Source organism: Lycorma delicatula, chromosome 2 (assembly GCF_047948215.1).
Source record: "Lycorma delicatula isolate Av1 chromosome 2, ASM4794821v1, whole genome shotgun sequence".
Taxonomy (NCBI): domain Eukaryota; kingdom Metazoa; phylum Arthropoda; class Insecta; order Hemiptera; family Fulgoridae; genus Lycorma; species Lycorma delicatula.
In genome coordinates this window covers 140,688,899-140,704,047 of record NC_134456.1, presented here as the reverse complement: position 1 = coordinate 140,704,047, position 15,149 = coordinate 140,688,899, and the positions used below count along the sequence as shown (strand labels likewise).

The window sequence follows — 15,149 nt, the reverse complement described above, 5'->3', positions numbered from 1 at the left end:
GATGATTATTTTAAAGAATTGGATAAATCGATGAATTGAACTGGCATAAGCGCTCTTGTGGAACACTGGGCTAAGTGTAACCATGTTAACTTAATGTGATTATGTCGAAAAAAAATCAAAATGTACCCTGAAAAATGTTGTTTTCTTATCCAGGCCTCTCTCTCTTTCTTTTCCTGTTTAGCCTTCAGTAACTACCGTTTAGATAATACTTCAGAGGATGATATGTATGAGTGTAAATGAAGTGTAGTCTTGTACATTCTCAGTTCGACCATTCCTGAGATGTGTGGTTAATTAAAACCCAACCACCAAAGAACACCGGTATCCATGATCTAGTATTCAAATCCATGTAAAAATAACTGGCTTTACTAGGACTTGAACGCTGGAACTCTCGGCTTCCAAATCAGCTGATTTGGGAAGACGTGTTCACCACTAGACCAACCCGGTGGGTTTCTTATCCAGGCCTGGAACTTTTCACCCTACTCTCTTATTACAAACATAAAAACATTATTGCTTAAAATGACCTCTGAAACACTGTCTATTCCAAAATTCTGTGTTCTCCTTCATGACAAAGATTAGTAGTTATAAACAAGACTACAATAGCAAAGCTACTTTCATATTTCCCAATGAGAATCAATTCTTTAAGGTAAATAGAATTAAAAAAGAAAAACAAAGGCTCACGCCTCATCAACTTTTATTTTGTTAAGGTGATCACAGTAAATCCAATTTTTATTATTCTTAACACTTTTTAAATTACCAGGTGTTACCTTAAAGGTAAGAAGATATTTATCTGGATGTACAAATATAGTAAAATGATTATTACCACTTGTAAAATATGAGTGAAGTTTCATTTGCCAAGATACTGGTGAATCAGAAAATCCAATTACATTAAGACTTAACCATGGCATGCTTATTCCTTCAGAAGCTCCGTAATTCCTGCAAAGAGATAATATATTTTTAGTACCATCAATTACCAAAAATAAATTTTAATGTGTTTTGTGTTTTCCTTAATAAAATGATTCCTGCTACAAAACCTGATACATCCAATTCTACATGGAGAAAAAGTGAGTAGTAGTAATCTATCATATTTCTTCATTACTGGGAAGTTGGACTAGCTGAGTGGTAGTGTCAGTTTTGACACTTTTTTGTTTGTAAGAAGCCTGAAAAAGTAAGTAAATTAATGTTCTTAATTGTTATGAAATGTACATGTAAATGCTCATAGATATTAGAGTGTAAAAAAATTAAGTCATGTAAAATTGAATGTCCCAGAGTAATTTACGAATAAAGAAAATAGGGAGGATACTAATAAATCTATCAAAATTTTTTAGAATGGAATGTTTGTTCCTTTTGTTCGTTAATAAATTAATTGATTAAAAGGTTTTGACCTAATGAAATTAATATATATATATATATATATCTTATATATCTTATATATATATATGTGTATATCTTATATACACACATAAATTTTTTAAAATAAGTGAAGTAATTAATTTTTAAGAACTGGAGTTTGCCTCTGAGATTTCTGCTACAGTGTGGCTAAATTAAAAAAAAAACAAATGATTAAAAGAATTTTTTAATACATATTAACCCTTTGCAGTCCTTTGTCCAATTCACAACAGGTACAGTGGCGTAAACCACTTGACATTATGCAATACACGTAGCAGTCCAATGTGCAACACATCATGATGTTTAGAAGTAAATAAATCTTGAACCAAGCATCGCTCAAGATTTAGACAGTTCTCGCTTGACATCGTGTTTTATTTAGTTTAGAATCAGCTGTTTAATTTGAATCTATTATTAGTAAACGAACGCACATACTGTATGACAATTCCAGCTCTGTAAGCAATTTGTTGATTGTGGTAAACTGTATATACTAAGTAAATGCCAGATAAATAAACCAATGGATATATTATACTTCCTTTATTCACATTTTAATTTACATTAATTTTGTTAAACATCAAGTTCTTTTAGTTAATTACACATTTATAAAATATTAAACTTTCTGGCTAGTACAGACACATTTTTTATGTTAATTGGTAGACATTCTAAAGTTAAGTAAGTATTCGTATATTAATAGTTCTAATAATAATTAAAATAGCTGGTTCATTAACAAATAAAGAGAAAGAAGAAAAGGAAAAATGACAATGTTTACATTGAGCAAGAGGACAAAGAAAATGAATGAATCTAAAAGAATCCTGAATCATAAAGCCATTCAGGAAAAACCACTGAGGTATGTTATGATGAGTCTATTAATGACTTAAACATTGATATGGAAAATAAATAAATATATATATATATATATATATATATACATTAATGATTTTTTTTTATCTAATTAAAGCATTTCTCTTTATCATACTACATTAAAAATGTTAAAACCAACCTTAAAGAATAAAAACATCAATTAACTTATGAAATGAGACTTAGTAATAAAAAGTAATGTTAAGATACAAGGGTGAATCAAATATAAATAATTTTTTTAAATAAATTTATTGATTAACAATAAACACAATTCATACCTTCATCATTTCGCTATATAGTCTCCTGCACAATCTACACACTTTTGTCAACAGTTTGGAAGCTTGAATATTCCTTGTACATAAAAGGTTTGACGACAAGTCGTCAACCAATTGTACATGCACTCCTCGACATTTTCATTGTTTTCAAATTGTTCCCTTCCAAGTGATTCTTTCAAGGGCGTTGTTGGGTAAAGTTAACAAAATTAAAAGAACACACAGCTCGTATTTGCCAAAAGAAATTGGACTTTAATTAGAAAGAAAACAAATGAACTTATGATAAATCATAACCTTAAAAAATTAAATGAAATTATGAAATAAACATAACTTAATTCTATATAAGAAATATCAGCTGAAATCAGCATATCAGTAATGATATTAAATTAGAAAATACATGAATATGCATTTTTCAAATACACATTTTGAAATCTACAATATAACAAAGCCTGAAAACAAGAGAACATTAAACACCTTATTTTCAATTAGATACTTATAAACATAACATAATAAAAATAGTGTAACTGGAAAGCTGTTGCGTTACTGACATATTCTGTAATAATGAAAAATTAGCAATGAACAAATGTTCTTAACTTGGAAAAATAAATTACAACAATTCTTATTATTGGCACTGGCCTTTTCTGATTTATGAACAACAAACTTAGCATTAAATAATTCAAACATGTAATTCTAGTTTAATGTAGAAAAAAGACCACAATAATATTCTAGTACAAAAAGAGTTAATTACATACAATAATCAAATTGAAATAAATAAACATATAAATAGAGTTCATTTAGTAGTAAGCTTTCTTGAAAATATAAAATTTAAAGAAGTCCTAAAACATAACTGCACATCAGGAGTAATTTGCTTTAGGTTAATTTAAGAGAAGTATTATGAATACAGTTCATGAGTAGAAAAGAATTTAATCTCGGCGATTAACAAGTTACATGATTAAATGATAGAGTTAATTACAATAACAACAAATTGTAATAATTAAGCACGTAAAATAGGTTGCAGCCGAACAATGACATAACCTTATATAAGCCACCTGTCGTGACTGCACTCAAGTGAATAAATGGTTTTTTAAACTAAACATGAAATTGAAATGCATAAGGTACAATGAACTGAATATTCCACAAATTTTAATGATAAAATAACTGTTTAATGTAATAAATAATGAAAATTGAATTTGCCTGTAGCATACAAATATTAGCAAGAGACGAACTCGTGAATGAAGGTAAATGAATACATACAGTAATCTTGGGCGTAGTTTGCAGTGGTGTATCAGGAATGCAGGGGTGAGACGTGGTTTAGAGGTTGAGCAGGACGTGGCGTCTCAAAAATTTAGCAACGAGTTTGGAGAGATTCTGCATCGATGAAAATGTAATCAGCAGCTCGAGAAGATTCGGCGTCGATAAAATTGGCAGTATGTAGTGATTGAAACACTTTCCACAGAGATCTAATATAGTGAATTTGAAGAATAACTTAACAAAGAAACGAGGTAAAACAAAACATAGAGATCGGTGAAATCACGAAACACTGATGAGTAGAACTAGAGAATATTTTGACGGAGAAATACCACAACGTTTATGAGAGTACGAAGACGACGAAAGTATTTAAAAACATTATACGAGTGAGAGAGAACATCGAAGCCTGGTCCTCCAAGGCTGGAGGACCAGGATCCGCACAATGTGAAAATCAGGACTAGAATGAACAAAGCTGGCGTGGTGAGAAGTAGGGGAAGCGAACAAAGCAATGGACAGAAGAGTGTGTGTATGTGTGTTGACAACAAGAGTAGTGTCTAAGTGTTAGTATGAGAACGATTAGAGAAAAAGTGTGGAATTTGGGAACGAAGACATAACAAAAATAATTTACAAGCAAGCAGACCATCAGGGCAGACAAAGAGAAATAGACTTCTAGGAACTATGACAATATTGAAATTGGTTGAGAATAAAAAAACAGTTAAGAATAATATATACATTAAGACTAAACAGCAATAAATAATGCGAGATATGTAATACGTTGACACATACGTTGAATATGATGATGCAATCAGTAAGTCAAACTGGAGACTGAGGGAAATGATATCGAAAACAAACCCAAACAACCTATTTAAAAATACACGTAGATAAGCCTTACAAAAATGCAAAATAAAATTACCAAGCCTGTAAACTACAAGACTCGACCATAACCTTGAATTCATTGGAATAAAACAACTTTACGCGTTGGCGTAAACAGGCGTATAAAAAGTAGTCACAAGAAGACAAATCTGGACTGTAGGGAGGGTGATCAGGGGTTTCCCAGAGCATTTTTTTCCAGTTTATCCCTTGTAAAAATTGCAGTGTGCAGCCTGGCATTGTCATGGAGAAGGATGACATCTCTGATGAGCATATCCCATCTTTTGTTTTGGTAGGTGGCTTTTGTTGACTGTAGCAGCTGGCAATAGTAAGCCACATCCACCATTTATGATTGTGGAGAAAATCAATGAATAAAACTCCCCTTGAATAAAAAAAAATCACTGCAAGAACCTTTCCTTGACAGACGGTTTTTGTACTTCATTGGGCAGTCTTTCCTTCACCACTTCTTACTCGCCATTTTTGACTCTGAAGTATACTGATGGACCCGTGTCTCAATGCGCCTCAAAAAACTGTCCCCTTCTTACCGAAATTGATTTGATTCGACTTCTTGCCGAAGTCTCTCACAGATTTCCAACCTGACCTGTTTTTTATTTTAGGTCAACAACTTTGGAACCCATCGAGCACTAATTTTTCTAAACCCAAGATGGTCAGTGATAATGGATTGAGCACTCCCATAGCTGATAGTCACTTCTGACATGATTTCTTCAAGTGTATCAGCGATCACCTTCGATAAGCTCTCAAACAGCAGGTATGTTGTCAGCTGTGAAACTTGACCTCGGGTGTCGATCATGACTTTCATTTTCTACACTTTCTTGCCCACCCTTAAATTGTCTGGCCCATGTATACACTCAGTAGTACAGTAACACTGTGTAACATCCCCAAACTGTACCTTAAAACGAGTTATAATTTCCACAGGTTTAACACCTTCATTAGTTAAAGTCTTTATGATTATACGTTGTGCAACAGATAACCCCTTGCTCACTTATGGCTATACTGACGATAAAACAGAATGAAGGAACTAACTGAGCTGGTTCCCTCTCTCTAATATACTGAACATTAACCCCCCGCTCTGCCATCCAGCTCAGAACTGTTTGTTGCATAGAATAGCAAAATTACCGTTTAAATTTGATTCACTCTCATATTAATTTATTGAAAATTTGAAAAAATTAGAATAAGCATTAAATGAAATCCTAATTCGATTTAATAGTATTTTTTTAGTGATATGACCTAAAAAGAAGATAAATTTTGGAAATTTAACTGTATTATGGACAGGAAACCAACATTATAAGAGACAGAAACTGGAACTGAATTGAAAAACAGTCCATGGGTTATAGAATTATAAGATTTGAAATACTTTAATATAAACAAAGAATTGACCAAATTTCTTTTTTATTGAAGGGAAGAATAGCTTTACACTTCTCCACTGAGTTATAATGTTATTCCAACAAAATAAAAATTTAATTAAAAGAAAAAAGGCTAACAAAATTAAGACCCAAGAAGAAAACTTATACTCCAGTAATAAAATTCTACCGTAACAGTAAAATATAAATTATAAAGTAATACAAAATATAAAGCAGTAAATATTTAAAAATTTTTAGCAGTAAAATATTTTCTACCTTTTATTGAATTTATATTATTAAGATGACTTACCACAGTTTAGTGAAGAGCTGAGATATTTTTCTGTTTGTAAAGAAACCAGTCCATTGAAACATTACAACTTGAGATACAATTTCACATTCTGATGGTGGAGTGTATGGACTTATATATTCTAAAGATAAACTAGAAAGACTATTATCTCTCCTGTAATGAACGAAAAACAAATACAACAGAACATTAACAATAAATAAGTAGAATATGCTGGTACATCTTACCTGCCATCAAATTCATATATATTACTATAAAATACATCATAATTACCATATTATACAGAGTGATTTTTTAGTCCTGTTACCCAATTTTAAATGTAATTTAAGAAAGGGAAATTTAGGTGGTATAAAAAAATGTATCTGTTATTCACAAAAGAGATTTAATAAAATGCTATACTTACATAATTGTTAAAGAATATGCTCAAAATGCCCACCCCTTGCGGTTATACACGCACGGACTCTTTTCAGCATATTAGCAGAAACCTTTTTGAGAGTTGCATTGGAAATATTCATGATTAAGTCTGTAATATTGACTTTAAGTTCATCAACAGTGTGAGGATTGTTTGTGAAGGCCTCGGACTTAATATAACCCCACAAAAAGTAGTCAGGAGATGTGAAGTCTGGGGACCTTGGAGGCCATAAGCCCTTGCTTATTATTCGATCATCAAAGAACTCTTGCAGAAAATCCATCGTTTCTTGAGACGTGTGGCATGTAGCGCCATCTTGCTGAAACCAGCAATACCGTTCTTGAGGTTCCAGGAGGGACACAAATTGGCGAACAATATTCCTGTATACTTCACCATTTACTGTCTGTTCGAAGAATATGGGTCTGACTATACAATGACGAGATATCGCACACTACACACCAATTTTTTCAGGATGCAAAGATTTGTCTTGTAAAGCGTTAGGGTTTTCAATTGCCCAAATTCGACAGTTTTGACTGTTCACATAACCATCAAGATGGATCCAAGCTTCATCACTAAAGAAAACAGTGTTTAAAAATTTGATTCCGTTATCATTTACAAGAGACCTAAACCAACGGCAATATTGCAATCGCTTGTTTAAATCTGGAGCCTGAAGCTGTTGAACTAATCGTATGCGATACGGATACAATTTCAATTATTTAGCAGCTTTCTGAACACTTGAATATGACAAACCAACTTGCGTGGAAAGTTTTCGTAAACTTTTCCGTGGAGAAATTAGCAATCTTGTTTTCACATTCTCTAAAACGTCATCTGTCAAGCGAGTTGGTTGGCCACTAAGTTTTCTGTCGCAAACACTACCTGTCTCTCGAAATTGGTTTGCTAGCCTAGAAATTGACATTTTATCTGGCGGAGGAACATCAACAAATTTAATTTGAAATGATTCTTTTACATTCGTGTACGATTTCGTAGCAAAATATTGTTCAAGAATGAAAACTCGTTGTTCTACGGTAAAAGACATTCTGTTTGTAACACGACTGAAACCAGCATAAAAGTTTACAGAGCTCAAGGAGAATCAACTCACACTGCTGGTATAGAGTAAATCTATACCAATTGAGTAGCGTTACCAACTTCGAACACAAAACAAAATTTCCCTTTCTTAGAAAAAAATTACCAGACATTAACAATTGGGTTTTTTTTTTTTTGTCTTCAGTCATTTGACTGGTTTGATGCAGCTCTCCAAGATTCCCTATCTAGTGCTAGTCGTTTCATTTCAGTATACCCTCTACATCCTACATCCCCAACAATTTGTTTTACATACTCCAAACGTGGCCTGCCTACACAATTTTTCCCTTCTACATGTCCTTCCAATATTAAAGCGACTATTCCAGAATGCCTTAGTATGTGGCCTATAAGTCTGTCTCTCCTTTTAACTATATTTTTCCAAATGCTTCTTTCTTAATCTATTTGCCGCAATACCTCTTCATTTGTCACTTTATCCACCCATCTGATTTTTAACATTCTCCTATAGCACCACATTTCAAAAGCTTCTAATCTTTTCTTCTCAGATACTCCGATTGTCCAAGTTTCACTTCCATATAAAGCGACACTCCAAACATACACTTTCAAAAATCTTTTCCTGACATTTAATTAATTTTTGATGTAAACAAATTATATTTCTTACTGAAGGCTCGTTTAGCTTGTGCTATTTGGCATTTTATATCGCTCCTGCTTCGTCCATCTTTAGTAATTTTACTTCCCAAATAACAAAATTCTTCTACCTCCATAATCTTTTCTCCTCCTATTTTCACATTCAGCGGTCCATCTTTGTTATTTCTACTACATTTCATTACTTTTGTTTTGTTCTTGTTTATTTTCATGCGATAGTTCTTGCGTAGGACTTCATCTATGCCGTTCATTGCTTCTTCTAAATCCTTTTTACTCTCGGCTAGAATTACTATATCATCAGCAAATCGTAGCATCTTTATCTTTTCACCTTGTACTGTTACTCCGAATCTAAATTGTTCTTTAACATCATTAACTGCTAGTTCCATGTAAAGATTAAAAAGTAACGGAGATAGGGAACATCCTTGTCGGACTCCCTTTCTTATTAGGGCTTCTTTCTTATGTTCTTCAATTGTTATTGTTGCTGTTTGGTTCCTGTACATGTTAGCAATTGTTCTTCTATCTCTGTATTTGAACCCTAACTTTTTTAAAATGCTGAACATTTTATTCCTGTCTACGTTATCGAAAGCCTTTTCTAGGTCTATAAACGCCAAGTATGTTGGTTTGTTTTTCTTTAATCTTCCTTCTACTATTAATCTGAGGCCTAAAATTGCTTCCCTTGTCCCTATACTTTTCCTGAAACCAAATTGGTCTTCTCCTAACACTTCTTCCACTCTCCTCTCAATTCTTCTGTATAAAATTCTAGTTAAGATTTTTGATGCATGACTAGTTAAACTAATTGTTCTGTATTCTTCACATTTATCTGCCCCTGCTTTCTTTGGTATCATAACTATAACACTTTTTTTGAAGTCTGATGGAAATTCCCCTTTTTCATAAATATTACACACCAGTTTGTATAATCTATCAATCGCTTCCTCACCTGCACTGCGCAGTAATTCTACAGGTATTCCGTCTATTCCAGGAGCCTTTCTGCCATTTAAATCTTTTAATGCTCTCTTAAATTCAGATCTCAGTATTGTTTCTCCCATTTCATCCTCCTCAACTTCCTCTTCTTCCTCTATAACACCATTTTTTAATTCATTTCCTCCGTATAACTCTTCAATATATTCCACCCATCTATCGACTTTACCTTTCGTATTATATATTGGTGTACCATCTTTGTTTAACACATTATTAGATTTTAATTTATGTACCCCAAAATTTTCCTTAACTTTCCTGTATGCTCCGTCTATTTTACCAATGTTCATTTCTCTTTCCACTTCTGAACACTTTTCTTTAATCCACTCTTCTTTCACCAGTTTGCACTTCCTGTTTATAGCATTTCTTAATTGCCGATAGTTCCTTTTACTTTCTTCATCACTAGCATTCTTATATTTTCTACGTTCATCCATCAGCTGCAATATATCGTCTGAAACCCAAGGTTTTCTACCGGTTCTCTTTATTCCGCCTAAGTTTGCTTCTGCTGATTTAAGAATTTCCCTTTTAACATTCTCCCATTCTTCTTCTACATTTTCTACCTTATCTTTTTTACTCAGACCTCTTGCGATGTCCTCCTCAAAAATCTTCTTTACCTCTTCTTCGTCAAGCTTCTCTAAATTCCACCGATTCATCTGACACCTTTTCTTCAGGTTTTTAAACCCCAATCTACATTTCATTATCACCAAATTATGGTCGCTATCAATGTCTGCTCCAGGGTAAGTTTTGCAGTCAACGAGTTGATTTCTAAATCTTTGCTTAGCCATGAGTTATCTGATACCTTCTAGTATCGCCTGGCTTTTTCCAAGTGTATATTCTTCTATTATGATTTTTAAATTGGGTGTTGGCAATTACTAAATTATACTTCGTGCAAAATTCTATAAGTCGGTCCCCTCTTTCATTCCTTTTGCCCAGCCCGTATTCACCCACTATATTTCCTTCCTTGCCTTTTCCAATGCTTGCATTCCAATCTCCAACTATTATTAAATTTTCATCTCCTTTTACGTGTTTAATTGCTTCATCAATCTCTTCCTATACACACTCTACCTCATCATCATCATGGGCGCTTGTAGGCATATAGACGTTAACAATCGTTGTCGGTTTAGGTTTTGATTTTATCCTTATTACAATGATTCTATCGCTATGCGTTTTGAAATACTCCACTCTCCTCCCTATCTTCTTGTTCATCACGAAACCTACTCCTGCCTGCCCATTATTTGACGCTGAGTTAATTACTCTAAAATCACCTGACCAAAAGTCGCCTTCCTTTCCCACCTCACCTCACTAATTCCTACTATATCCACATTTGTCCTACCCATTTCCCTTTTTAAATTTTCTAGCCTACCAACCTTTTTCAAGCTTCTAACATTCCACGCTCCGACTCGTAGAATGTTATTTTTTAATTTTCTGGTGACCCCTTCCTTAGTAGTCCCCACCCGGAGATCCGACCGGGGGACTATTTTACCCCCGGAATATTTTACCAAGGAAGGCACCTCCATTATTGCTATGTGAAAATGCAGAGAGCCACATTTTCTTGGAAAAAAAGCAGCTGTAGTTTTCCATTGCTTTCAGCTGCGCAGTACTCAGAGGACTGAGTGATGTTGATACGGCCGTTTAAGTCGTCCTGACTCACACCCCTAACAACTACTGAAAGAGCTGCTGCCCTCTTTCAGGAATCATTCCTTAGTCTGGCTCTCAACAGATACCTCTCCGATATGGTTGCACCTTCGGTCCAGCTACTCTGTATCCCTGAGCACTCAAGCCCCCTCACCAACGGCAAGGTCTCATGATTCATAGAGGAGGAACAATTGGGTAGCAGGACTAAAAAATCACCCTGTACTACTAGTACAGGTACAGGTAGAAGAAAATATTATGGTCATATTATAACAAGTACAGTATTTGTAGTATATATTTATCATTTAAATCAAATTAGTTGTAGTAAAAATAAGTAAAATTTAAGTAAAATAATAAAATATATTATTATAGTAAAATATTTATAATTTATATCAAATTCTGTTATAGTAAAATATAGCTCAATCTCTCTAATTCAAACCTACCAGTAATCCAAAACATTTTGAAAAAAAAAATCAGTTACAGAAATATCACTATTAAATCACAGAACAGAGTAAATCACAGTGATGTTGAATTGAGAATAAGTAATGAAATTTTTAACAAGGTAAACATTGATGAACTGGAAATGCGGATGCAACTGGAAATAAAGTAAACCTGGTGTAAAAAATGAAGGTTTTGGTTTCAATAAATCGGTTGCCTAGCTAACTGAAAATAATGTATTGTCACATAGAGTAGAGTTGCTACATATTTAAAATAAGGCCAAAGAAAAAACAATCAGCTAACAGAAAACAACTTTTGAATGTTTTTAATATAAGAAAACTAATATACAGTGCATTTATAAGGTTTATAAAAAAAATTCAAGCCTAATAAAATAGTGTTCAACTTAAAAGAGACCCATATAACTTTTTTTAGTTTATAAGTATTAAGTTATTAGCAAAAACTTAATAATTTGCAGAAGGTGTTGAAAATGTCTATCCACTTCTATACACTTGTCAACACATTTGATCATGTTCCTGGCTACTCTTGTTAGTTGTACCCTGTCTTCCTGGAAGGCATTGGCAATGCTTGTCTTCAATTCCCACAGTGTGTGTGAATTGCTCCTATAAACAATTTTTTTTAAGTAACTCCACAGAAAGAAGTCTGGACTAGTCAGATCTGGGGATCTTGGTGGCCCACATTGCTTTAGAAATGATTTTTGCATCAAAAAATTCCTGTAGTATCTCCACAGTAGAGCGAACTGTATGGCAAGTGGTATTGTCCTCTTGCAACCAGTAGTCACAATCATCCTCTTGTAGTAAGGCTATGAACTGTTAGATAACTTTTTTGTTAAATAGCAGAATCTACAGTTATTTAAAAAACAAGAGTCTTATTATTCGTCGCCTTGAAAGCACACACCATAAACCTATTTTTTGTGGGTGTATGAGAGATTCAAATAAAGTATGCAGGATTTCAGTACGCCAGGTTTGGAAGTTCTGACTATTAACATACCCACAAAGGTGAAACCATGCTTCATCTGTGAAAAAAACTTGATATAAATTGCCAATGTTGCCTGTAATGAAATTCTTGAACCAATGACAGAAGAGAACTCTTTTAGCATAATGAGCATTAGTTAGCTCAAGTAAAACCTGCACTGGATACAGATAACATTTCAGCATTATCCTCACTGCAGTGTGGTCTAAACCTAGTGAAATATTCTTTTCATAGCTTAGTCTTGATAAAGATTTATGAGATCTTTTAACTGTTGCTTCAATGCCTACTACTAACTGTCTTGTTAAAACTGACCTGTCAGGCATGTTTCTGGTCTAACACCGAACTTGTTCACAAAACGTTTTTAGTAACTTCTGAATAACACTTTTCACTGGTGCTTCCTTTTCAAATTTCTTTCTGAACTTTTACCACACACAACTAGAGATGTCTCTAAATAACTTTCTAACATGAATATATGTTCTTCATCAGTTAACTGGATTTTAACAAACAACAACACATGATTATACAACCTTGTTCAAAAGCCAATGCTTGATACAGACTGGGAATTACTGAAATATGATGGCAATGAATAGTCCTCCCCACTCCAGCTTCAGTCGTACCAACATCTTCCATATTATTTTATCCATATTATTTATTGCTTCATGGTATCCTGATCAGCTAATGCATCAAACTTTAAAGTGCCAGATACATTAATAAAAAGACATTGTAGGTTAGATATTTGCTTATTTGATTTAGATCATATATAATTGTATCATTAATTCATAATCTATGTTGACAATTATCCAATATTTACATTGAATACTAATTATTTACACTATATTAACACAAATTAGATTAAGTTACTTTATGTTTACATAGTTCTTTTGAATACGTTTAATGTTACACGCATTAAATAATTTAAAAAACTAACTTAGGACAATATGTTCTTTAGTAAAGTTCTTTAAATAAGAAGTAGCTGTGGAATTCACATAACAGCATTAGCATAATAAAAAATAAGTACACTTGAATTCATATCTGAACAAGTACAGCAATAGTTTTTATGGAATTCTCATTTGGAAGGCATTTTAACTTCACTAGTACTATTATTGTATAATAAATTATGAATTACACAATTCTTTATACACGAAGCAAATATTTTAAATAACAGAACAAAATTTTTTATTCAATAATCTATTTAAAAATAGTACCATAGCATTTCATTACACTTAAGTGTAGCCATGATGGATGAATCCCAATAATGTGAAAATCCAATGAGATACTACAAAACAACTTCTTTTAGAATTAACAGAATTAAAACTTATATTCTTCAAATTTTCAGAGATACAGTTGTAAATCAGTAAAAACAAATATAATCTTTTAAATTTCAGCTGTGTCAATTTAAGAATTAGTTTATCTATTGTGAATACATGCTGGTCAAATCCTTGTGATTATTTAAAAAAAAAAAAAGAAAAAGAATCAATTTTATAGAAAATAGTTTCCATCTGTAAAAAAAACTTTTAACAAATTTTTATTCACTAAATTAATTCTAAAAAAAATTATATAACTGGATTAAGTGAACAAAAACCTTTGAATATAATTACTATAGTAATCAATAAAAAAATTTACTGAATTAGCAATTCAAAGAATCATTCATGAGTTATTAGTTCAGATCAGTTATGACTAACTTTATACATGGATAAAACTTATACAAATGTGCATGTCAGATAATTGATTCATAATAATTGTGTAGTAGGTATTCTCATAATTGTAATATCATTTCAGTTGATATAGGGATGTGGAGACCCCATTGCCCAGTATGTCTACAATGCAATCAGTCTGCCAAGTGACTTCCAGGATAAGGAGTCCCCCCCCTCTATCAAGTGTCAATGGCCTGTACTAAGGAGAAGGAGCAGATGCTGGGCCATGGCATTCTCTTCGCCTTGGGATAAGAAATAATCCCTAAAGGCAGATGAACCACTAGATGATCAACAAGGAGAATATGGAAGGCAACGAGATACCACCACATTAAAGATCCCTCGGGATTCCCTACATGAAACAAGGCAATGACCCTTCATGAATAATATTATGGAGGTAAAATATCCCCTCAATCAAACCTCAGGGAGGGGAATTCAGTGAAGCATGGTAGTAATGAACAGAGGAAAAAAGATAACATTGAGAAAGGAAGCTATGAGAATGCAAATTGGAAATGGAACTTGGAACGTTCCAATTTGCATTCTTTTAGCCTCTTTTCAATCTCTTACAGGCAGGAAGATTGGAAAAAGTAAAGTGAGAAATGAAGAAAAATAGTTTGGATTTTCTTATTATATGTGAGGTATATTGGGAGGAGAGGTAGTGGAGTTTGAAAGTGGAGAACTTCAGTGTTATTATTCTGGAGAGAAGAGTGGATGTTCGATAGGAAAACTTTGAAGAATAAATAATTAAGGTGGATTATATAAACAGCAGAATCATGATTATGAAAATAACAGGTACAAAAAAGGACATTATGTTGATTCAAGTTTACATACCAGCAAGCTAATATCCTAATGAAGAGGTAGAGGTGTGCTATAATGAATTAGAAGTAATGCAAAAGTAAAAGAAGTATATGTGTTTTATTATGATGGATGATTGGAATGCAGTGGTTGGAAAATAAAAGGAAGAGATCGATAGTTGGAAATTATGAATTTGGTGAGAGGGGATAGTAAACTTTTGTAGAGAAAACTCTTTGATAA

The 15,149-nt window shown here is 33.0% G+C and overlaps 1 protein-coding gene across 2 annotated transcripts in view; it reads right to left on the bottom strand.

Annotated features, from left to right (window-relative positions):
* Positions 1–674: 674 nt before the first annotated feature.
* LOC142319270 (ribonuclease P protein subunit p40-like) overlaps positions 675–15,149 on the bottom strand; it is a 73,101-nt gene continuing 58,626 nt past the window's right edge. For both annotated transcript variants that reach the window (XM_075356349.1, XM_075356347.1), the window contains 2 exons: positions 6,303–6,452; positions 675–933 (listed from right to left, as the gene is read on the bottom strand). In XM_075356349.1, the coding sequence (XP_075212464.1) occupies positions 675–933; positions 6,303–6,452 (409 nt within the window). The remainder of the gene's footprint in view (positions 934–6,302; positions 6,453–15,149) is intronic.